Consider the following 26,021-nt stretch of genomic DNA (forward strand, 5'->3'; position numbering starts at 1 on the left):
AGTTCTCTTTACTATTCTGCCTCGCCCAAGGTCTGTCTAGGGAGGTCTGGTCACGCTACCACAATCCTTTGCGGTGGCGGCCAGATTGGGTCTCAAATATCGTTGTTATGTGGGCGTGCCCGATGTAATGATGTGAGTTATTACTTGTATTTTGAAGGAAAACGGGATACTGCGCGGCAACAAATTGTCAAAATAAGACAACTGACGGAATGAGAGTGCTTCGCTTCCCGAGAGATAAGCAAAGGAGAGCTCAGTGGGTACAACACTGTAGGCGTGACAAATGGCAACCTATAGATAATTGCTTCTTGTGCGAGGTTAGTGAAGTTATACATTCGTATTATTCCTGAATAACAGTATGTTTATATGAACGATGTTTTATATTTATATGTCTTATTATGTATTTTCTCCTAGCATCATTTTGAAGAATCGCAATTTGAACTAAAGAGGGCAGATGGAGGGAAACTACTCAAGTGGAATTCCATCCCAACAATTTTCAACGTCCCTAATCCACCTCAGTCTTTGACATATGATAGGAAACCTCCCAAAGAAAGAGAATTGTCCTTCAAAACAAGCAAGAAAAGTAACAGGAAATGTGTAATAGTAGTATTGATGTTTATGAAAATTTCCTTTTTATGTGTCCGGCCGGCTCCATGGCTAAATGGTTAATGTGCTGGCCTTTGGTCACAGGGGTCCCAGGTTCGATTCCCGCCAGGTTCAGGAATTTTAACCATAATTGGTCAATTTCGCTGGCACGGGGGCTGGGTGTATGTGTCGTCTTCATCTTTATTTCATCATCACGACGCGCAGGTCGCCTACGGGAGTTAGATCAAAAGACCTGCACCTGGCGAGCCGAACTTGTCCTCAGACGCTCCTAAAAAGCTAAACGCCATTTCATTCCATTCCTTTTCATGTAAACTACAGACAGTATCATTCTAACCCTACATGCAACGTAGAAATGTTTCACAGATATTTGAAATGCTTGTTCCTGTTCGTTTACCAATTATAATCACAACAAACAATAGGCCTATCACTTCAAACCAACAGTTTATGTCCAGCTGGCCATCATTACAACAATATTATTGATAATAGCAGTCTTATACTGTGCTGTAGTTATTATTTACATCTAAATTTCATTCATCTTAAATGCTCCATAGAGTACATTATATGGCCTGACAAATACTTAAAGATCACAACACTCGCTTCACTCGCACTAACCAACTACTGTAATTTAATGTACCGTAGCCTAACATAATATCCTAATGTAATCCCTAAAATAGCCTAACCTAGGTGACTCAACTTAGTGACTGAATTTCTATTTCTTATGGAATTGTGTCTACCAATGGCTTTAATTTTCTTAACCATTATTATTATTATTATTATTATTATTATTATTATTATTATTATTATTATTATTATTATTATTAATTATTATTATTATTATTATTATTATTATTATTATATGCATGAATGTTAGGACTCAGCTAAGAGCCCCGTGGTCGCCAACCCACGCTCCCTAGTTAGGAGCTCCTGAGGCCCCTTTCAGTCGCCTCTTATGACAGGCAGGGAATACCGTGGGTGTTGTTCTATTGCTCCCACCCACGAGGCGAAATCTATTTTGGGTTGTGACTACGAGGCCCTTAGCTGAGTCATGACATTGCTTTCACTATTCTAGCCCATCCGACCTCCCCTAGTCAACACTTGTTCTTTTCCGACCGCGACGGCATTAGCGCATTCGAAGCCTAGGAAGTTTTTCATTTCCACGCACTTTGTGACCTTGATCTTTCTTTCGCCGATATCTTTATTTTTTTCTTCTGATTTGTGCTTATAGAGGATGGTTGTCCAGTTGTACTTCCTCTTAAAACAATAATCACCACCACCACTTTGTACTATATAGCTGCATGGGTTATCAATAAACTAGTTACGAGTAGCTAAGAACATCACTCATGTTGCATATGTGCAGAATATTTTTGCCTTAGAACCCAAAGAAGTACCACATGAATGGATAACAACAGTTACCATACATAATTTAATGCACTCAACTCAAGAGGCATTCAGTGTTTGTCAACATACTGGGTTAACCTTTTAGAAACGCAGTACCGGAAATTACTTTCATAATCAAGAAAACGCTGAAGGTAATTTAGTACAACCGTCGTTTAGTACTTTAACTACAGTACTTCAAGTTCAGTATTTCATGTACCAGTAATCCTAATATGACACAGGTACTGTACAGATTTCTATGATTCTGTCAATAAGAGTACGTATTTGACAGATGATATTAATAAGAAACACAGTAAGACCAAGTTGTAAGGAAGTAAAAGAGAAGAACATGAGCTTTTCTGTTGATTCATGTTTCTCAAAAAAGAAAAAAAAATCAGGCTCTGTTAATTATCTTCCTATTCAAATAGCTGTGAATGTATTCATATCGTTGTACAGTTATATATACATGACCAGTAGATGCCCAATTAAATTCTTTATGAAAAATAGTTGGTATTTTGTTTTTATTTCAATGTACGGTACCGAAATCCTCTAATTTCGAATACACTTGCCTTTGGTTACGCTCGCTTAAATACCCAGTATGGCGGCTTCATAAGTAGCATTCGTGACTTGACCTCCCTAGACAGACCTTGGTCTCGCCCGCTCATTGCAACACGTTCATATACGAAAAACTATAAAAATTAATTAAAACTAGTAATTTCAGAAGGCAGCAAACAGATATGACATCAAAGATAGACCAAGAGCAATTGTTTGACTTATTTTCAACAACGTATTTCTTACAATATGCTTAAACGAAATAAGTAATTTACGAAAGAAACAGAGAAATCTGATAGCGAGTTTGTCACCTCTTACCAATTCCTTTAATTGTACCTCAGAGTATCCGATAAGCGGATCGAGATTGCGGACATAAATAACTTTGGGTTTAATCGCCTTTTCACCAATTATTAGCGATCCAATCTTTTCCTCCGCACATCTGATATTTTGACATTCGTATTGAAGCCGCTGTTTGGTGAGCGATGTTATGCCCGTTTCGCCATTAGAAATTCCTATGTAATTTTTTAGCGTTTTCTGATACGGTAGAGTTAGGCAGTGCAAGGATCACTGAAATCTGTACCTGGCAAGTGTTTTCCTATGCCAGAGGACGTAAATATTTAGCGTCATTTCACCGTATTTCTCTTTTTTCTTCCCGTAAAATTAAATTTGTGTTCGCCTCTGTGGTGTAGTGGTTAATGTGATTAGCTGTCCTCCCCGGAGGTCCGAGTTCGATTCCCGGCCCTGCCACGAAATTTGAAAAGTGGTACGAGGGCTGGAACGGGGTCCACTCAGTCTCGGGAGGTCAAATGAGTAGTGGTGGGTTCGATTCCCACCTCAGCCATCCTCGAAGTGTTTTTTCGTGGTTTCCCACTTCTCCTCCAGGCAAATGCCAGGATGGTACCTAACTTAAGGCCACGCCTGCTTCCTTCCCTCTTCCCTTCCTGTCCTTTCCAATCTTCCCATCCCTCCACAAGGCCCCTGTTCAGCATAGCAGGTGAGGCTGGTCATCCTCCCCAACTGTATCCCCCAACCCAAAGTCTGGTGCTCCAGGACACTACCCTTGAGGCGATATTGGTGGGATCCCTCGCTGAGACCGAGGGAAAAACCGACCCTGGAGGGTAAACGGATGAAAAAGAAGAAGAAGAAAATTAAATTCGTTCTAACAGTAATAAAGCTTCTAAATGACCAATTTTAGCATGCTTTTCAATTTAGTTTGCTTTTTAGTCAAGTTCAGATACCGTAAAACTTCTTTTTCTGATTTCATTACCCGTATCCTACTTCTCAATTTATAGATTGTTTTCTGTAACCTGGTATTTAATTTACTCATCTGTATATTTTTTAGATTTAACAGAGATACTCGTAGACTTTCCTTGATATAGAAACGAGACTTGTACCCCTTTTTCGTTTGTGGCTGACGTATGAAGATATGGTATACTCATCGTTATTCGAATAGGAACTTTTACTAAATTTTGATGGCAATACATCATTTTTGGGAGCTGGACGCTTCCTGCGTTTCACATTTTCCTGTTTGTGAACAGGATACACAACGAAAACAGAAGGAAGTTTGATTGATATGCTTACACTGAAATCTGTTTTATAAGAAGAATTGCTAGGTACCTAAAGAGATCCTACTATATCACCTTGTCTAGAAATAGTTTGCTTCCATTTCTCCTTTAAAAACCACTCGGAAGGGAAACTATGGAACGTCAATTTTCATGCTTTTTTAGTGTCATCCGAAATACAGAGGGGTACACAACAGTGCACCTTCTTCTCAACCTCACAGACACTCACCGACAGAAACAATATTCACAATAAATTGCACAAAATCAACGCAGCATCACAATTACTCCGCATATCACAAGAACAAAACGGAAACCTGACATCTAGCGGCCAAACCGTGAACACGGTCGGGCCGCTTTTTGAGCGACAAATTAGTAGCTATGTCCGGGCCTTCTTGTATATCTCTTAGGCAATTGTGTCTGGGTAAAATAACGAGCCCAAATCAACTTCACGAACAGAACAGAACAGAATCTCTTAGGCAACGGCTTGGCGAGCAGCATGGGCAAGGAAGCAGGGGGCTGCGGAATGCGGACCTCCAGCGGGCAGTTACCCGGGAAGTGTTGTATCGTTGGCACTCATTATCACATTACTTGTTATAGGAGGCTTAGAGTGAACCCCGGGCCCTGTTCAAGCAGCTTCAGAAGAGGTAGCGGACGTGAACGTGAAGTGCAAGGCGTGTGAGGAACGTAAAGTCTTGTGTGGAATGTGGTAAGCTACAGACCCTGGACAGTGATCAGGAAACGATGGCATGCAGCAAGTGTTTCATGAACGAGAACGCGACTAGCGACAAAGCGACGGGAATTAAATGAAGCAAATCTTATGGTTGAGGAGCTCCCGCACGAAATATATTACAGGAAGTAGGCATTCATTCATCTGTGAAGAATATAAAACATGTAAATTATGTGGTGATAGGCGATTCTATCGTGCGGCATATAGAACAGGAAAATATTTCAGTGAAAGTGATGTGCATGTCGGAAATTCGAGAGGAACAGTTGAACACGAACATAGAGGACAAATGAGGCGGGAATGAGGAAGTAGTAATTCTCCACGTAGGAACGAATAACTTAAAAAGGCAACGGACTGAATATATAATGGGGGACATTTATGATCTAGTGAACTCGACTAAGAAAATGTTCCCGAAGGCAAATGTTGTAATTAGTAGTTTGCTAAGAAGACCAGATATATCATGGAAGAAAATTGGCCGATTGAACAAAGAGCTATAGTGGGTGGCTGAAAGTTCGGGATCACTATTTGTAGACGGCAACAGTTGGATCGACGGCAGGGACTTCAGCAGAGATGGACTTCATCTGAACCAGTGAGGAGTGGCGAGACTCGATGAACTGTTTTCGAGGGTTACCGACTCATTTTCGACCCAAATGGATGACGGCGCAGAACTGGCAGTCGAATGACGATCAACGACGGGAGCAGATTCGATGCGGCTACAACGACATCGGGGCCACCGAGAGGACATTGTGAGAGGCAGTGATACCGGATCGGGTGAGTTTCTTAGATTGTTGCAGGTAAACCGCGGAAGTATTGGTAATAAAATCGCAATATAATTGCAGAGGATCTAAAGAAACCTTCAGTAAATGGGGCTGGGTCAAGTACGGAGGCCTATCGCAGGAAACAGTTAACTTATCCGTGTGGAATAATGGCTTTTCTCAAGTCGTTACAAAGAACACACGTAAACGAACACTCCTAGATGTTTTTCCAGTCAGGCCGGATAACATAGTTACATCTTGTGACGTAATTCAAGGGAATAGTGATCACAGGGCAGTGGTACTCGATCTCTCTTGGGAAACTTGTAATACGAGGCATGTGGGAATTTCTAAGACTATTTGGTGCTATGCGAGGGCAGACTCCGTAGGTTTTCAAAACTATTTGAGGTTGTGCTATAGTAATTGGTTAAAGGATGGCAGGGGGATGGATGCCATTTGGGAGAACTTCAAACACATTTTAAATATTGCACAGAATAAATTCGTTCCCAAAAGGATAATAAGGGAAAATTTAAATCCACCGTACTACACCGCTACTATTAGGAAGCTTACACGTAAGACTAGGAGAACGTTCAACAGAACAAAAAATAACGATGGTGAAAAGCGGAGTAAAGATGTTTGCTAGCAGAAAAGAAAGTAGCTGAAGAGAAATGAAAATCGAAATTCCAGGAACACTTTTTTAAAATACATTAGGAGACTGAAGGGAGAGAACAAGTCAGTTCCTTCTGTTTGTATAGGAGGCGATTTATTGGCGACAACAGATATAGATAAAGCGGAATCTTTAAATAAGTACTACGCAAAGGTTTTTAATCCGTCGGCACAGTTATTCAGGGACATTTTTCCTAAAAATTATAATGATTTCCAAATTAAAGCCTCATTATTCCGTAAAGGTCTTTCTAAACTCAGAAGAAGTAAATCTTGTGGGATACTTCTGGAATGATATTTAAGGGGCAGCATGGTTTTAGGGAAGGCTTCTCCTGCGAAAGTCAGCTCTGTTCCGTATGCCAAGATAAATCGGATAAGATCGACAGTGGTTCAAGGATTGACACAAGAGTAATTGATTTTGCCACGCCATTCGATCTTGTGACACATGACATTCTCCTTAACAAGTTAGCGCGTATGGGCATTGACATCAGAGTTGTGAAATGGATACGAGAACTCCTCAGTGGAAGAACTCAGAGGGTTTGAGTGGGAGAAACGCTATCTTCTTCAAATAAGTGTTACGTCTGGTGTGGCTCAGGGTAGCGTTATTGGGCCAATTCTCTTCATACTTTTCATGAATGATATGCCTGATTCGATAAAATCGGAAGTGCGCCTCTTTGCATATGATTGTGTCATATATCGGGAGATAAGGACAGAGGAGTACGAAGTATTGCTTCAGCAGGATTTAGATACGATTGAAAAATGGGTGCGTGAATATCGAATGAAAATCCACAGTGGATAAAGCAAGAAATTGTGTTTCAGTAAAAAGAAAATGACAGGAAAGAGGGAGTACGAAACTGGACGTGAAAGTGATGTTGAAGTTGATAGTTGCACTTAGGTGTTACTATTAGGAAAGACTTAAAATGGTCAAAGCAAGTGGAAAATGAGTTAAGAAATCCAGGAGATCGTTACATTTCATTATGCGGAATCTCAAGAAAGCTAATTCTGGTGCCAAAAGTAAAGCTTATAAATACTTGGTAAGACTGATTCTCGAATATGGTTCTGGTGATGGGATGCGTACAGGGTGGGTTTAATAAATTCCCTAGAAGTCCAAAGAAGAGCGATGCGTTTCGTAACCGGGAATAGGAGGAATACCATTAATTGGGGAAGTCTTGAATCTAGAAGAACTAGAGGTCACCTGTGTGGTAGAATTACTTATAATATTTTATTTGCAAGAACTTGCTTGTTGTACTGTTGTTGCTGTTCTTGTAGGGTAATTACGTTTTAAATTTACTTTATTATTATTGTAATTTCAAGGTAGTAGTAAGCTCAACCTATAGTATGACTGCCTGGAGTAGTATTATGAACAGGTTGGAACCTCACTGATACTTATCAAGAAACAGTCATAAACCTAAAAGTAGGGCCAAAAACCAGTATACGGATGTGGGCAAGTTTTCCTTCGCAAACAGGACCATAAGGGATTGGAATAAATTTCCTGCAGCAGTCTTTGATAGATTCCCTTCCGGTATCAAGTAGTAAGGATGTAAGGATGTAGTAAGGATGTAAAGGAGAGAACTTATTCGTCTCTGGTGAGACCCCAACTAGAGTATGGTTCCAGTGTATGGGACCCTTACCAGGATTACTTGATTCAGGAACTGGAAAAAAAATCCATAGAAAAGCAGCTCGATTTGTTCTGGGCGATTTCCGACAAAAGAGTAGCGTTACAAAAACGTTGCAAACTTTGGGCTGGGAAGACTTGGGAGAAAGGAGACGAGCTGCTCGACTAAGTCGTATGTTCCGAGCTGTCAGTGGAGAGATGGCGTGGGAGGACATCAGTAGACGAATAAGTTTGGATGGTGTCTTTAAAAGTAGGAAAGATCACAATATGAAGATAAAGTTGGAATTCAAGAGGACAAATTGGGGCAAATATTCGTTTATAGGAAGGGGAGTTAGGGATTGGAATAACTTACCAAGGGAAATGTTCAATAAATTTCCAATTTCTTTGAAATCATTTAAGAAAAGGTTGGGAAAGCAACAGTAGGAAATCTGCCACCTGGGCGACTGCCCTAAATGCAGATCAGTAGTGATTGATTGATTGATGTAATTTAAGAAGACCATTTGTGCTAGTGTAAAGTGAAAAATCAAAATTGTAACTTACGGACACTAAATTTGTGATTTTGTTCTTCGTTTATATTGTGATACAAGTAGTTTTTCTTGTGGAATTCACTTTGTCACTTGTCGTGTAAAGCTAGTGGTATGTTCAGCCTATAGTATTGTAAGCTGTAGTGTTATTCACTGCGAAATACTTAAGTTTTGTGTGAATTTGCATATAATGATGATGGATTCAGTTTTTTATACTTAAACTAGTAGAATTTCTTATAATATTTTCTTTCCAGGGACTTGCTTATTGTACTGTTGTTGTTATTCTTGTAGGGTAATTATGTTTTAAATTTATTATTATTATTATTGTAATTTCAAGATAGTAGTACGCTCAACCTATAGTATCGTAAGCCCTAGTATTAAGCACTGGAAATACGTAACTTGTGTATGGAATTTTACACGATGATGCTGGATTTAGAATGTAAAACTAGTAGTATTTCTTGTAATTTGTTTTTTTCCGTGGAATTACTTGTTGTACTCCAGTTGTTGTTGTTGTTGTTGTGTAGTTACGTTTTAAGATAACCTTATCGTGTTAAGATAGTAGTAAGTTCAACCTATAGTAATTTAAGCCGTAGTATTAAGCACTCGAAATATTTAAGTTTTGTGTGAATTCGTTTATAATGGCGCTGGATTTAGATTGATGCACTAGTAGTATATATGGTCATATTTTATTTCCATGGAATAGCCTGTTGTACTCTTGTTGTTGCTTGTAGGATAATTATGGTTTAACTTCACTTTATTATTACTTATAATGTTATGCTAGGAGCAAGCTCAAACTATAGTACTGTAAGCCGTAGTGTTAAGAACTGGAAATGCTTAGGTTGTATATGAATTTGTATATAATGACGCTGGATTTAGAAAGTTAAACTAGTAGTATTTCTTGTAACCTTTTCTTTCCATGGAATTGTTTTTATACTCCTATTATTTGTTTGTTTGTTGTTGGGTAATTATGTTAAGTTTCCTTTATTATTACACTACTATAATTAAATTTTGCCCCAGGGATATTTCCAATTTGCGATGTATTTTTTAATAATAATAACAATAATAAAACACTACCGCCACCACCACTTTCTCGGAGACACCAGACGAATAATCGGAGTCAGTCACATGTCCTGGACATCCATCACACCTTACATCATAGCCTGGACGGTTGCTAGGTAACATTGTCTGGCCATCCATCATACCTTACATCATAGCCTGGACGGTTGCTAGGTAACACTGTCTGACCATCCATCCATACCTTACATCACAGTCTGCAGGGTTGCTAGATAACATTGTCTGGCCATCCATCATACCTTACATCACAGCCTGCATGGTTGCTAGGTAACATTGTCTGGCCATCCATCATACCTTACATCATAGCCTGGACGGTTGCTAGGTAACATTGCCTGGCCATCCATACCTTACATCACAGCCTGCATGGTTGCCAGATAACATTGTCTGGCCATCCATCCATACCTTACATCACAGTCTGCAGGGTTGCCAGATAACATTGTCTGGCCATCCATCATACCTTACATCACAGCCTGCATGGTTGCTAGGTAACATTCTCTGACCATCCATCATACCTTACATCACAGCCTGCACGGTTGCTAGGTAACATTGTCTGGCCATCCATCCATACCTTACATACAGCCTGCAGGGTTGCTAGATAACATTGTCTGGCCATCCATCATACCTTACATCATAGCCTGCATGGTTGCTAGGTAACATTGTCTGGCCATCCATCATACCTTACATCATAGCCTGCATGGTTGCTAGATAACATCGTCTGGCCATCCATCATACCTTACATCATAGCCTGCATGGTTGCTAGGTAACATTGTCTGGCCATCCATCATACCTTACATCATAGCCTGCATGGTTGCTAGATAACATCGTCTGGCCATCCATCATACCTTACATCATAGCCTGCACGTTCGTTTTGTAACATTGTCTGACCAACCATACCTTACATCACAGCCTTCACGATTGCTAGGTAACATTGTCTGGCCATCCATTCATACCTTACATCACAGCCTTCACGATTGCTAGGTAACATTGTCTGGCCATCCATACCTTACATCACAGTCTGCAGGGTTGCTAGGTAACATTGTCTGGCCATCCATACCTTACATCACAGTCTGCAGGGTTGCTAGCTAGCATTGTCTGGCCATGCATCATACCTTACATCACAGCCTTCACGATTGCTAGGTAACATTGTCTGGCCATCCATACTTTATATCATAGTCTGCAGGGCTGCTAGGTGGCATTGTCTGGCCATCCATCCATTTCTTACATCATAGCCTGCACGGTTGCTAGGTAAACATTGTCTGGCCATCCATCCATATCTTACATCATAGAATGCACGGTTGCTAGCTTTCACATATGTCAAAAATCGAAGTTACTGACGTGTTTATCCTATAAGGATGAAAATTAAAGTTTCTGTTAACTATACTGTTTTCCCTCGTCTAATGTTAACAGCGAGTAAACACCTGAATTACTTTAGTAAGAGGCACTCTTAAGAAAACCTAGTCTAAAATTCTCAGTATTTTGACGTCAATTTTGTTGTATGAAAGGAGATTTCAACTTATAACTTAATTCCTTAATTCCACTTTAGATAGGACATAATCGGATTTCTTTTGTTGAGTAGTAAGAATCTTTTGTTTCTAGAAATTACACAATCTGCAGGATCACAGAACGCTACATTATCTTGATATAAACAGTTAATGTTCTAAGTGTTCATAAAATATCACAAAAATCTCATAACCGGGCGAGTTGACTGTGAATATTTTAGCCTTGCAGGTGTTATTGTGTGTTTAGTTATATACTTTTGTATAAGGTATGTGTATTTGCGTTGGGGTTGTTTGCGTGTTTGTTCAGTGTGGGAAACTCAGTGGAGAGCTTCTTGAAGACCGCATACCGGTATATTTCTAAACATTTTTATTTTTTGGAGGGGGATGGGTTACAGCACACAACTAATATTCTGCACCAGCCGCCACTGGTAAAGCCACTAGCAAAGCAAAAATCTTATAAATGTATTGTTTTGAAATAAAAAATAACAAGCTCTCTCTTGTCTAGTGGTAATGAACACTTTTGTTCTAATAAACTGGTTTATACTCACTCAAATATGGCGAGTTGTGTCATCATAGACTTCTGAGTTATCATCACACCTTTGGGCAGTCCTGTGGTACCACTGGAACACATGATAAGAGCCTCCTTGTCCTCATGATCCTTCACATCTGCCGGCTGGTAGTCAGGTCCCGTGGCGTGGCTCAGGAACTTATTCCAGGTGGGTGAACCCAGAATAACAACCTCCGTTTTGAGATTCAATTTCGACAGAACTGTTTCTATCTTTCCCACGGATTCCGGCGTGGAAATTATGATACGGGGTTGGATGAGTTTCAGGAGGATACCAAAGTCATCTGAAAGGAAACAAGGTATTTTTATTGTATGACTAAGAAATCTTACACGACAGCCCGAGATCAAGCCTCGAACGCGAGAGGTAGCGAGTGCGTGGGGAACAAAGCTGTATACTGGCGTTCATTAAACACTCGTGGCCAGAAATACTCATTTCAAGCAAGGAAATCAGTACAGCCCTCAGATCTGCCCAGTACCAGTTTACACACTCTCTCTCATTGGTCAGATCCATGCAGAAGCTCAACACATGCGAGGGGGGATGGGGAGAACGAATGGCGGGAGATCTAACATGCACCAAACACGTGCAGAGGGGAATGTAAGTACTTGCTTCCCCGCCTGTCCACACGGCTCCGTACCACGACATTCAATATGCGCCAGAGAGGGGAATGAGGGGAGGAACCACACGGGCTCCTTGTAGGTAACACAGGTACTGTCGTATGTCAATTTATTGAGGGTCAAATTCTCATATTTGTATGAAATTATGTCATGCGAAGGCTGGCTGAAATGTTGGCGGTCTCGACTATGACTTCATTGTCAAATGACATCACGCTCAACCCCGTACGAAAGAATGACCCTCATTTTCGTCAATATAGGCCCTATTAAATTAATCTACATTCAGAATTCAAATATTTTGCACTAAAATATGCACGGACATCAAATTGGACGCAAAAAATTAAGATTAAAGAAGATAACCTGAAACATCATACCATGCTTTTTCCTTAATATAATTATGGGAAATGGGAGAGAAATTAAATGGGATAAAAATGACGTATAAAAATAAAAGACACAGACACACCTCACATTTAAAGACTTGAAAATCGGGAATATTATTCACAATCAAAAATTAATGATATGCGAGTTGTAATAAATAAAAAGATATTATAATAACATCATAGTAAAATGTCTTAAAGAAAGGAGTGTATTTTGTTAGAAAAATAGATGAATAAAATGAACACTTCCTGCACACAAAAATAATTCCATTTGTATAAAATGAAAAGTAGAGTATAATCTTTAAAATGCACAAGTTTTCAACAAAAATAATAATTTTACAGCCATTCAAATAATTGAAGGAAGCTAATCAGGGGAAAGAAAAGGAAACCTACAACCTGTTTTCCAGTCAGTAACCGGATCAGGGATGGAATGAATGAAGCCCCCATCTTGCGACGAGGATAGGAATTGTGCTATCTGCCGAGGCCTGTCGCACTCATCTGGGGCAATGATTAATGACTGACATGAAATGAAATGATAGTGGGGAGTGTTTGTGGAATGAAAGATGACACGGAAAACCGGAGTACCCGGAGAAAAACCTGTCCCACCTCCGCTTTGTCCAGCACAAGTCTCACATGGAGTGACCGGGATTTGAACCACGGAACCTAGCGGTGATAGGCCTACGCGCTGTCGACTGAGCCACAGAGGCTTCTTAATCAGGGGGAAATGGATACTGAATGGTTCTTCATTGCTTTGTTAATAGGAAATGATTTTCATTTCTTACTTCTACAATAGCTATCTATCTATTTCGAGGGGAGGGCCACCCTGAAGGTAACGCTTTCACTCTGGCCAGGAGTTTCGGCGGGTTGAAGAAGGAGTGATGATATGGGGAGGAGGGTAGTTTGATGTATGGAGTTAGGAGGTGTGTGGGGATGGTAATTAATTATTGGGGATGTGTGCAAGGATTAAATATAATGGGAAAGGAAGGTGGGTAAAGGAAGGGTTTTTTTGTTGTGGGGGAGGGCATATAATTTTTATTTTCATTTTTATTTTTATTTTTTCAATTTTTTTGAGGGGGAGGGCATATATATTTTTTGTTTTTTTTTGTTTTTTGTACATTGATATTTAAATACGGTTTACAGTTTGACAGTACTTGAGATATTAACATAAATTAATGAGTTTTATCTTTACAGTCACGTATGAAGTTCCAAAGTTTAACACAGTGCTGAGTAGAAATTTTCCGTTGATTCCTTCGCCATAATGATCTCTTCTGAAGATAGAGGGGCCAATATGTGAAGAGTAATATTAATTTCGTGATGCACTCACAAGACGACATTTAACAGGATGTAAGTGTATGCAGTGATTAAAAATAATGGGGAGGATGCAATGCTAGGATGTGGGTGCAGGAGCTGGGGGGCAGGGGATATGTTCAGACAAGGGTTTCTAATGGAGTAAAGTGGAAGTGCGAATTTAGGCCGGAATGGGTGGTAAGAAAATGAAGATTAAATGTTTGGTTTGCTGCGGCTTGTAAGTGAGTGAGGACTAAGGGACGGTTGTAGGGATGGATATTTAGTAATGAAATGGTGACAAAACGAATTGGATCCTCTACTGTAGGTATTTGGAAAAGGGAACGACTAGGTGACGTAGGTGGATCAATGGTTCTGATAGGGGCTATGAGTTCTGGTTGATTTCGAGGTGGTGCAGGGCGGCGACAGCAGCGGCGAGAATACACTGGGTGATTACCTCCACAGGTATGGCATTGCGGGGGTTGATGCGTGTTGGGGCACCGGGGTGTAAAGTGATCTTGATTGCAATGTCCACATTTAGGAGTCTTGGCGCTACACTGAATGGTGGTATGATTATTGTAGATGAGACAGCGCTCACACCGGATGGCTTGTGGTGGTGAGGCACGAGATGGTTCCACTTTATGGTGGTGCCTACTACAATAGCTGTCTTGCCCCCAAGTTGTCCTTTTAGGTTCCGCCGATTTTCTGCGAGTTATAAGGCCCTCTTCCTGGTATCTCCTTATCTAAACCTAAACTGTGTCTTCTCAGTGTCTGCGTACTTCAGCAATATTTCATATCCGACGGAAACATTCCAACAGGCCTACAATGCATCCCCTGGTCACATATGATGAATACGGTCGGTAGTGTCCATGTCTTGGCACATCTATTTCCCCTTGCACACAGACTTTGAAAAGAGATGGCAGTGAAACGGTAGAGTAAAAGCACTGACAACTTACAACAGTCGCCAACTACTGATGCTTTTCAACTTCTGTATTCAACTCCGATGTTTCAGCAGTTTACAGCAGGTTCCACGTCAGCAAAGCCAGAGTGCACACGTACTGAGTACGCTAGTCTGACAAACTTCGTGAGATCCGTCTGGACTGCCAGACTTGACAACAGTGTATGTGGAGTTTGCTATCGTTTCGACGTGAGTGTTCCGCTATATTAAGTGTAACTACATTATGAGGTCGGTAGGTGCTTGCTAGAAAGGTTTATTAGCCACAAAGTCCACTGCGGTGGTAGAAAAATAATTCCCAAATGCTTTCCCAGCTTTCCTGTGTAGCGAACATACCCGAGAGGGTCTCCAGTTGCTCGGGAAATTTATCAGTGAAAAATCGTTCACGTCGTGATACACAAAGAGTTAATGATTTCAGAGTAATACAAATGGTATTATATACCGGGTTGCAATATGTAGATCACGAATAAGAGAGCAAGTGGAAAAATTACACGACTACAGTGTGTGCTTAGGTTTACAATGATTTGTTTGTGTATTTGTGGGAGGGTATTCTCAAATTATGGAATATATTTCAAGTTCACTATACATAATTTTTTTAACCTGTAGTACGTACCTCTTTTCTTCTAATCCTCTTCGATAATTCCATAATACAGTATATTTATGGTCATATTCACCTCATTTTTCATTATGGTTTTTAAATATTGAAATATTTTAGTCACAGAGCCTAGTTTTATTTAGGTAAATATTTTTTACGGAGTGAAATATTATCTTTTAATTAGTTACATAAGACGTCTGTAAATTTAAACATAGCTTTGCAATGACTAAAAAATGCTAAAATAATCATTACTGAACGTGTTGACGAATACTATACCGTCAGGGAGGAAGCAATACCTCGTATGTCACAAACCTCTTCGTATCGATTATTACTGGTCACGCCTCCCAGTCACATATAGAGGTACGGTCCATCAGAACAATTCTCGTTGTGATCTCATGCTTATGTGTACCATACCGTAAGAATGTATTAAAGGTTCACTTTCATTTCCATCCTCAGATAGGAAAATGAACGCAACGGAAATTGTTCCAATGGACTGCATATCCATACGATACTCGAAAAAGTATTCGCACATGCCACATTATGCGAGAACGGGACGCACAAATGCGTAGATTTAGGGGTAAATATCAAAAGATATTATAAATAAAACCCGGATTGCATAGTTTGGAATGTTAGTTATTTATTACCATCAACAATTGCTTATAATATGAAGGTACGTATGAAACACAAAAGACAACCACATTCTCTCTAAATAATTGCACACGGAAAAAGTCAGTAGTAGACTGGATACCCTACAAAGAATGGCATGCATAGCCATAACTGGGGCTGTGAGAACTACGCCAACAGAAGCCTTGAATACTTTACTAGACCTCCCATCACTATGCAATTTCATAAAAAGACAAGCTAGAAGAGTTCATATAGAGTGGCACAAACAGAGTGCTGGAATGCACAAAGACCCAATCTAGGACACTGTAAAATTAGCAGAGTAATAACAGAGGAAGTTCTACACATGCCTTCTGATCATATGATACCAAAGTACAACTTTGAAAAACCGTTTGAAACCCAGATAATAAAAAACGAAGGCTAGGATATCAACAAATGGAATACTGAAAAAGAAGATATAGTGTGGTGGACTGATGGCTCAAAGACTGGGGATGACACAGGAGGAGGGATGAACGGGGAAGACCTGAGGGATCAATCCAGGACTGTTGACAGGACACTGCCATTTGAAAAAACTCCTACGTAGAATTGGAGTAATAGGAGACAAAATATGTAGGAAATGTAATGATGCCTAGGAATGAGCTCAACACATACTTACAGAATGTAAGGCGCTGGGTAGAATCAGACTCTCCACTCTAGGACTACCAGATGAAGAGAGAGAAAAAATCCAAGAAGACCCAATAAGGACAACCTGCAGCTTTGTGAAGGGAGCAGGTATATCTAGGTGGGAATGAAGGAAAGAAAGGTCTTGGAGGTCGACGCTAATTAGAAAAGAAGAAGAAGAATTCGTACACCATATCCGGTCCGAGACATTTGTTCACTTTTCAATATTTCGTCGGGTTCCCCTTTGCCTTTAATATTGCCTGCAGTCGTTGTGGGATGGAAGAAACTATGTTCTCGGTAACCGATGACGCAATGTTGTTCCATTCTTCCCGTATGGCACTTTGGAGATCATTCCTGTTGGATATTGCCCTGGATCGTAATTTTCTGTTCAATATCTTCCATACTTGCTCTATCGGATAGATGTCGGGGGAATGAGGGGGTGTAGCAAGATGCTTTGGAACATTGTAAAGTATCCACGTCTTTGTATTAATGGCGGTGTGTGTTTTGGTTCATGAACATGAAATTATCCGCCTCGGTGGTGTAGTGGTTAGTGTGATTAGCTGCTGCCCCCAGAGGCCCGGGTTTGATTCCAGGCTCTGCCACGAAATTTGAAAAGTGGTACGAAGGCTGGAACGGGGTCCACTCAGCCTCGGGAGGTCAACTGAGTAGAGGGGGGTTCGATTCCCTCCTCAGCCATCCTGGAAGTGGTTTTCCGTGGTTTCCCACTTCTCCTCCAGGAAAATGCCGGGATGGTACCAGCTTAAGGCCACAGCTGCTTCCTTCAATCTTCGTTGTCTATGCCTTCCAAACTTCCCATCCCCCAACAAGGCCCCTGTTCAGCATAGCAGGTGACGCCGCCTGGGCGAGGTACTGGTCATTCTCCCCAGTTGTATCCCCGACCCAAAGTCTGAAGATCCAGGACACTGTCCTTGAGGTGGTAGAGGTTGAATCCCTCGCTGAGTCCGAGGGAAAAACCGACCCTGGAGGGTAAACAGATTACGAACGAACGAACGAACATGAAATTATGTCCCAAACCAAGTTCCCTAGCACTGGGTATAAGATATGCTTTGAGTATATTTATGTAGCACTAGCTGTAGTATCCGGTGTTGCCCGGATAGTTTCTGAATATTTACCTTTAAGATTTGCATTACCAGTTAGTTATGTGTGATGTGAATTTTTATAGAATTCCTTTTTGACTTGCAGATTGATATGTTATGATCTATTATGTAGTTTTAAAATTATTTAGATGTGTTTGATTTCAAGTTTTGGATTATTTAGTTTTCGAGTAAAACTTCGTCCTTATGGAAGCTCGAATCGACTGGGAAGTATTTGATCCTGTCAAAAATTAATAAGTGATAACTATATGTATTTAGCCGTCGCACTATAGATACGATGTACAGGATTTCAACTGTTAATGAGACTGTCCCCCTCCCGCCCTCCACCACTAAGAGATATAAAATCTGGATTGTCACCATTCATCTCAGTGACCCAGAAAACTGTAGATTCGACACTGTTCTCTATTATTTTTATATCTCACTCCCCCTCACCCACACCCCAAAGGGGGCTGAACATGAATTTAAAAAATAATTCGGAGTGTCACTAATTCTTTCAGCTACCACGAAAACTATGGATTCGATAATATTCTAGATTATTTTTATACCACCCCCCTCGCCCCCTGCCCATAAGGGTGCTAGGGGTGTCTTACCCTCACGCGGTTTGTCTCCTGATACTAATTGATAAGTGTACCAAGTTTGGTGAAATTGCTCCAGTGGTTTAGGAGGAGATGTGTCATTTACATACCCACACACCCACGCACGCACACACATACATCAATTTTTATATATAGTAAGAAGAAGAAGATAATATTTTTATATGTAGTTTTTCGATTAATTTTATATCTCACCCCTCGCTCCCCACTTGGACTTGCAAAAAATCCGGAGTAATACTATTCATCTCAGAGACCCTGAAATCTATGGATTCGAAACTGTTTTTAATTATTTCTATATCTCACCCCCCCTTTGCTCCCCACCTAAAAGGGGGCTGGACTTTAAAAAATTCTAGAGTATTACTTTTCAACTCAGCGACCCCGAAAAGTATGAATTCGACACTATTCTCGATTATTGTTGTAACTACCCCTCTCCCTTAAGGGCGCTAGGGATGACTTACCACCCACAGTGCTCGTCTCCCGATAGCAAGTAATACGTGTACCAAGTTTGGTTGAAATTGCTCCAGTGGTTTAGGAGGAGATGTGTCATTTACACACACACTCTTCCATTTCTATATATAGTAAGATTTTTATACCCGTACTTCACCCCCTTTCCATCCCCGCCCAAAGGAGTCCTATGAGTGCCTTACACAACAGTATATTCTTTCCAGATATTAAGTCTTATTTGTACCAATTTTGGTTGGCAGCTATGCCCAAACGTACATACATAATCTCACTGCTCTAGAATCATGGAGCTGACGTCGCCATCGTTACGGCAGTTCATTTCTTTATCCGATTCCTAGAGCAGGGGTAGTGTGGTGCCAATATCTCCGTAACGGTCGGTTTTAGGGCCTTAAAACATGGTTTTCGGGCCCGTAGGGCTTACCGAGTTTTGTTCGTTGCGTCAAGAGGATTAAGTTGAGCTTTGTCTCGTCCTTATACGACAAATTCGATATTTTGCCTATAATAGTAAAAGAGAAAATAAAACCGTTGTGGTTTTCCTTTAAAACCCCCGTCTTTTCAAAGATTTTAAAATGATATGCATATCGAAACCTTCTCCGGGGTGAGTATACTCTAAATATGAAGTTTGGTTGAGATCTATCCAGCCGTTTCGACGTGATGGTGGAACAAACAAACAGACAAGCAGACACGAACAACTTTATTTATAAGATTTGTTACTGACAATTTCATCTATAATAGACCAATTTCAAACACCGGAAACACTCATGCCCTCCCTCCTCCAGACAAGAACGGAGGCCCCTCTATGTTTGACTGTAGGAGTGAGATTTTGTGTTCAATTTTCGCCAGACTAATCTTATCCCAAAGGAACCAAATACGTTGTATTTACTTTCTTCGATGAAAATGACACGTTTCCAAACTTCTTCGTTTTATGCACATATTTTAAAGTGAATTCTAGGCGTTTCTTGCGGTTTCTTTCACTAACAAAAAGAAAATCTCCCAGACAATCGACCATTATACCCTGCTGTTTTCAAGGTATTTGACACAGTATCCGTACATACCTTACCGCCCCGCTTCTACAACTCGGCAGCAATCTGAGGGGCACTAGTTTTCGGAACCTTTTTCACAGTTCGAACTATAAACGCGATGTCCCTCTGAGACAGTACTTGAGGACGATCGCTTCTGGGCCTGTTCCGTGCACTTTTAGCCACACAATACCTGTCAATGATGGATTGAACTGTCGACCTGACATCTCAGACAGGGACTTTGTTTCATAGCGAAGCTTGATAATTATTTTCCGTTCCTCTTGTGTTGTTTCGTGCCTTTTCCGCCCCACTGCGCTTCTTTGGACCATGCGTCAACTGCAGGCGTACACAGCGTACACAGCAGTATTCGCGTGCCACTGCATGTACAGTACATGGACCTGTTTATTGGTGTACGAATACTTTCACGAGGTGCGTGATGCCATACTCAGCATGCACAATCAATGATCTAGACCTCTTGATGCAATGAAATGGGGCAAAGGGCGTTCAGGCATTACGTCTTGTTCTATATTAATCCATTCACTCCTCGTGCACATCAATACGCGTTTGAAAAGTCCGCGCAAAAATAAAAACTACTTGCGTGTTTGGGGTAAACCTTCTTTATTTTTCGACATGGTCTCCTTTTAGGCTTATACTCTCCGTCCAACGATGTTCTAGTTTGTTGATCCCTTCATAATGATAGGATTTGTCCAAGTCTGCAAAATATCCATCAGTGTTTGCAATCACCTCCTCGTTTTAATAAAATCTTTGTCCCGCCAGCCATTTCTTCAAATTGGGGAACAAATAGTAGTCCAAGGGAGCCAAGTCTGGAGAATAGGGGGATGTGAAACGAGTTCGAATCCTATTTCCATTAATTTTGCTACCACAACTGCTGAGGTGTGTACTGGTGCGTTGTCGTCATGGAAAAGGGCTTTCTTGCGGGCCAATCGCGGGCGTTTTTCTTGCAGCTCGGTTTTCAAACGGTCCAATAACGATGAATAATATGCACCTGTAATAGTTTTACCCTTTTCCAGATAGTCGATGGGGATTATCCCTTGCGATTCCCAAAAGACTGTCGCCATAACCTTTCCGGCCAAAGGAACGGTCTTCGCCTCTTTTGGTGCAGATTCTCCCTTGGTAACCCATTCTGTAGATTGTTGTTTGGTCTCAGGAGTATAGTATTGTATCCATGTATCATCCAAAGTGACTAAACGACGCTTAAAGTCCTCCGGATTCTTCTGGAAGAGCTGCAAACCATCCTTGCAACACTTCACACGATTCCGTTTTTGGCCAAGCGTGAGCAATCGCGGCACCCATATTGCGGATAGCTTTCTCAAGTCCAAATGTTTATGCAAAATATTATGTACCCGTTCAGTCGAGATGCCCACAGCACTAGCAATCTCACACACCTTAACTCTTCTGTCATCCATCACCATATCGTGGATTTGATCAATGATTTCAGGATTCGTAACCTCCACAGGCCGTCCAGTACGATCAGCGTCACTTGTGCCCATATGGCCAGTCCGAAAATTTTGAAACCACTTATGAACTGTTCTAATAGAAGGTGCAGATTCACCATAATGTTTATCAAGCTTCTCTTTAGTCTCCTGAGGCGTTTTGTCTTTCATAAAGTAATGTTTAATCACCACACAAAATTCTTTTTCGTCCATTTCTTGAAAATCCCTCGACTTCCTTGATTCACACGAATACCAAACACAAAGAAATAGACCAATATGGCTGAAACTTGGTGTGCGTTCATTCAAGATATGCTACTAACTAAACATGATCTCGATACGCGCCGGTGGTGCCATCTCTTGGACTTTGCACGGACTTTTCAACCACCTTATCCAGAGACGCAATGAAGGTATAAATGGTCAGCATTTTCAAGTTTACGAATAATTTTTCGAGTACGTGGCTGGGAGGTGTGACCATTTCTAAGGAAAATTACACTGGTTCACAAGGGCTAGATATCTGACATGATGTTTACTATTTCCAGTGCACTTTCTCATGCTGATCTCAAATAGAAAACCGTTTTGCTCAATCACGTCAGATTTTGAAGATGCTGACGCAGTTTCGTATTTCATAGAACAGCGTTCATCGACAATTGCTTCCATTATTTTCGGTTATTTTTTATGCAAAGCCGAATAGTTTCATTCGCTTCTTCTTTACTGTTCGTGACAGTGGACATTATGTGGTGCAGAGGTTGCATAAATTTACCAGATCTGTTTTGCTACGTGTGTTGCTATGTAACAATCAGATCCAATATCTGCCGTGTGGTGCATTTTTTTTTTTTTTTTTGCTAGGGGCTTTACGTCGCACCGACACAGTTAGGTCTTATGGCGACGATGGGATAGGAAAGGCCTAGGAGTTGGAAGGAAGCGGCCGTGGCCTTAATTAAGGTACAGCCCCAGCATTTGCCTGGTGTGAAAATGGGAAACCACGGAAAACCATCTTCAGGGCTGCCGATAGTGGGATTCGAACCTACTATCTCCCGGATGCAAGCTCACAGCCGCGCGCCTCTACGCGCACGGCCAACTCGCCCGGTGTGTGGTGCATTAATGTTAGCACATTAATGACGGGCTACGTTAACTAACGTAGTTTCGTATTGGTGCGCGGGCAACCGGCCACGTAAATTAACGTTTTCTCACATTGCTTCATTATTGTGTGATTTTTTCCTCTCCGCTGTTTATTAATCGAATTATTTCGTGTTGTTTACAAACTAAAGTCTTTGTTGATCGGAATTTACATAGATATATTCTTTCCTTGGCAATTCTTTCGGCACAGGAAGTGTGGTTTCATAACACTCAGTACCGCGTGACCGAGTGTTTTGTCAGGTGTCAGCATGGCGCGCCGTGGCAAAGACACCTTGAACGATGATGAAATGTTTCTAGAATTGCATGCTGATAGTATATCTGATGTCCCCAGTGATTGTGAAAGTGTAAATATTAGTGATTTTGAAGATGTGTGTCCGTCAACATTAAAATATACGCGCGGAAGTGAAAGCACGACATTCAGTTCAGACGAGTCTGTTGCCGGCGACAATAATACGAGTGAAGATACCAGTGATAGTAGTGACAGTGAAGTTGATGGATGGACAAATAAGGATGGAAACAGAGTCCTAGAACCATTTATATATTTTACAGGCCTCACTTATACGGCCAGTAATTCCGCGAGTATTCCAGAGGTAGTAAATCGTTCCCTAGGCGATGACTGCTTCAGCTTCTTGTCGAACAATCAAATCTCTTTTATGAACAAAATTCCGGGAGGTATAAAACCTCCCCCAAATCCCAGAAATGGAAAAATATAAATGTGATGGAAGGAAAAAGTACCCTCGAAAGCCCTGCAGAGTATGGATTGCACACAAGAAACGCAAGGACACAAGGTACATCTGTTCGGCTTGTCAAGTTCCCTTGCAGAAGGGCAGGTGCTTCAGGCAATACCACACTAAAATCAAGTACTAGAATCACTGGTAAGTGCTCTCACCAGGTTTCAATAATTTATTCCATGTCATTTAAAAGTTACATGTATTTATATTTCATCCTTTCTCAAGCTAGGTGTGCTTCGGTTGCCGGTCCACAGGAAAGAATGGAGTAGTGCGCGCCAGGACAACAACGTGTTAGCGAGAGCCATGTTCATTAGTACTCCGTGTTGCAATCAATGCTCGAGTGAAACTTCTGTCTGCGAGTTGTTTTCATTGATACGATATTAAACATACTGATACTTCCATAAATATTCGGTCACTCTGATTTTTGACACACTTTTATTGGGTAGTTATTCTTACACTATAATGATGTCCGACTCGTTGGCTGAATGGCCAGCGTACTGGCCTTCGTTTCAGAGAGTCTCGGGTTCGATTCCCGGCCGGGTCGGGGATTTTAATCTTCATTGGTTAATTCCATTGGCGCGGGGGCTGGCTGTTTGTGCTGTCCCCAACATATCTGCAACTCACACACCACACATAACACTATCCTCCACCACAATAACACGCAGTTACCTTCACATGGCATATGCAGCTCACCCTTATCGGAGGGTCTGCCTTACAACGGCTGCACTCGGCTAGAAATAGCCACACGAAATTAAAATTACTATAATGATAACGTATAATACAACGAAACATATATGCAAACATAATAACACGTTCTACAAATACTGTGATGTAAGTCAAACTCTTTTGACAGTCGTTAGTATGCCACCTGTCCTACATTGAATAAAAGCAATAATTGCAGTACCACCTCAAAAACATTCGGCCACTATACGAAAATCGGCATAAATCCGCATAATTCACAACACTGTTACACATTCAGTACTTTGCAGTCCACCTTGATGATTTGTGACCTCTCCCTGTCGATTCGGCATACTGGCGATAACTTTCTTGATATAATCCGGGCTCAATGACGCCCATTGTTGTAACAGTCTCCTCTTCAAATCTCTGAGGGAACTTGGTGGTCGCAGTTGCAGAGCTGCCTTCATTTGACTCCGCACATTCTCGATAGGGTTCAGATCGGGTGATTGTGGTGGAGTCTCCGAGCAAAACCTTCGGGCAGTCGTACAGCAGGCACTCCCTGACAAGGTACGACTAGCGCTCGAAGTCATTGTCTGGTAGAACCTGAAAGTACGCTGTATACCAATTCGTTCCGCACACTGACGCAAATTGTTTTTGAGGATAGCCAAATAGCACTCTTTTGTCGAGGTATGTTCAGTGAAACTCAGTGCATCAACAACGTTCGATGCAACACATCCCCATACCATTGCACTTCCGCCACCACGTTTTACAGTTTTTTTTTTTTTTTTTTTTTTGTAAATTTGTTTTCAGTTCCTAGTTACGTTTCCGCCACACCACTTGCTTTCCATCAGACCGGAAGTCGTAGAACCTTGACTCATCAACAAATAACACATTCTCCCATCAAGGACTGGGCTTGCTTACGTAGGTTTTACGAAATCTATCCACTTCTTTTTATTTATCGCACTAGTGAATGGTGTTCTTCTAGCTCTTCTCCCAAAGAACTCATTCCTTCGCACGGTTTCAGTACCCACTTTCTTTCCATACTCCTCTAAAACAGCTGCTGCCAGTTTCGGGGCACTAATTTTCGGATTTCTTTTCACATTCCGAAGCACAAACTGCTCCTCTCTTTCTGTCAGCCTTCTTGGCCTGCCTGTCTGGGGAAATGAATCAATTCTGTCTTCATTTCTGAATCATCTTATATCTCCAACTGCTCCAACTGCTGTTCTGCTTATGTCAGGCATCTGTGATATCCTCCTATGTGATTAACCTCGAGCCTAATGGAATATCACGAGTTAGCGTTTTTCAAACGTGGTAATGTGTTGTCTTTTGCACACCATTTGATACCAGCCCGCAACACTGCAGCAGATGACTTCGGCACGATGTGTCTTGCGGCACCGCGCTGCTGAACTGAACGTTTTGAAATGCTATTGCGCTGTTGCTGTCAACGAATACAGCGGCAATCCCGGTCTTTCCTAGTGACCGAATATATTAGAGGTGTGCCATTTCACCCATGTGTCCAATGTCCTTTCTTTTACAGCATACTGTGCATCGGCATAAACAAACACATGTAGTTCCATTACTTGGACACATTTGGATTCACATTCTGCTCATCGTTGCGTTATTATCATCACTTTTATCATTGTTCGAATATTTATGGAAGTGGCTGTATGTAAATGGTTGATGTCACGTATCTCAGGAACGGTGGATCATAGAGACAAATAGTTTGTATATTTTGAATCAAAATGTTTCAGATATCCATCGAAAGTCATTTTTTTTGTTCATCAGTATCATAGGTAGCAATAGCATTTTGCTTCTTCGCCGAAGATATACACCCTAAATTAAGACAAGTAACCCCATTGCTGTCTCATATCAAGACAAAGAAGAACAAAAGTACTGCTACGGTATAGTCCAAATACTGTGTAAATGTCCTGCGCGGGAATCAGCCGCGCATGTGGGGAAGGGCAATCGAGGGGAGCTGCCTCGTCTCCCAGTTCTCTCGCTGACCAGTCTTCGTCTACATATCGAGCTAAGCACTGTAGGCAGTGGCTGAACACAACGTGACAACAAGCGAGTTAAGAAATAGGAAACCGCGAAGAGAGAGAGGGCGCGCTGAACAGACCTCCCACACATGGCAACGCCCTGCCGGTCACTCAGAACGACGTTTACTAAGTATTTAGACTATAATTACCGCGGTAGCCTGCCCAAGTTGGGATGAACTATA

General features: G+C 41.2%; 1 protein-coding gene across 1 annotated transcript in view; it reads right to left on the reverse strand.

Moving 5' to 3' along the window:
* The window catches only part of LOC136866970 (luciferin 4-monooxygenase), a 143,872-nt gene that overhangs the window by 22,260 nt on the left and 95,591 nt on the right, over window positions 1-26,021 (reverse strand). The window contains exon 3 of the mRNA XM_067144060.2: window positions 11,491-11,791. Coding sequence (XP_067000161.2) covers window positions 11,491-11,791 — 301 coding nt within the window. The remainder of the gene's footprint in view (window positions 1-11,490; window positions 11,792-26,021) is intronic.

This window comes from Anabrus simplex, chromosome 3 (assembly GCF_040414725.1).
Source record: "Anabrus simplex isolate iqAnaSimp1 chromosome 3, ASM4041472v1, whole genome shotgun sequence".
Classification (NCBI taxonomy): domain Eukaryota; kingdom Metazoa; phylum Arthropoda; class Insecta; order Orthoptera; family Tettigoniidae; genus Anabrus; species Anabrus simplex.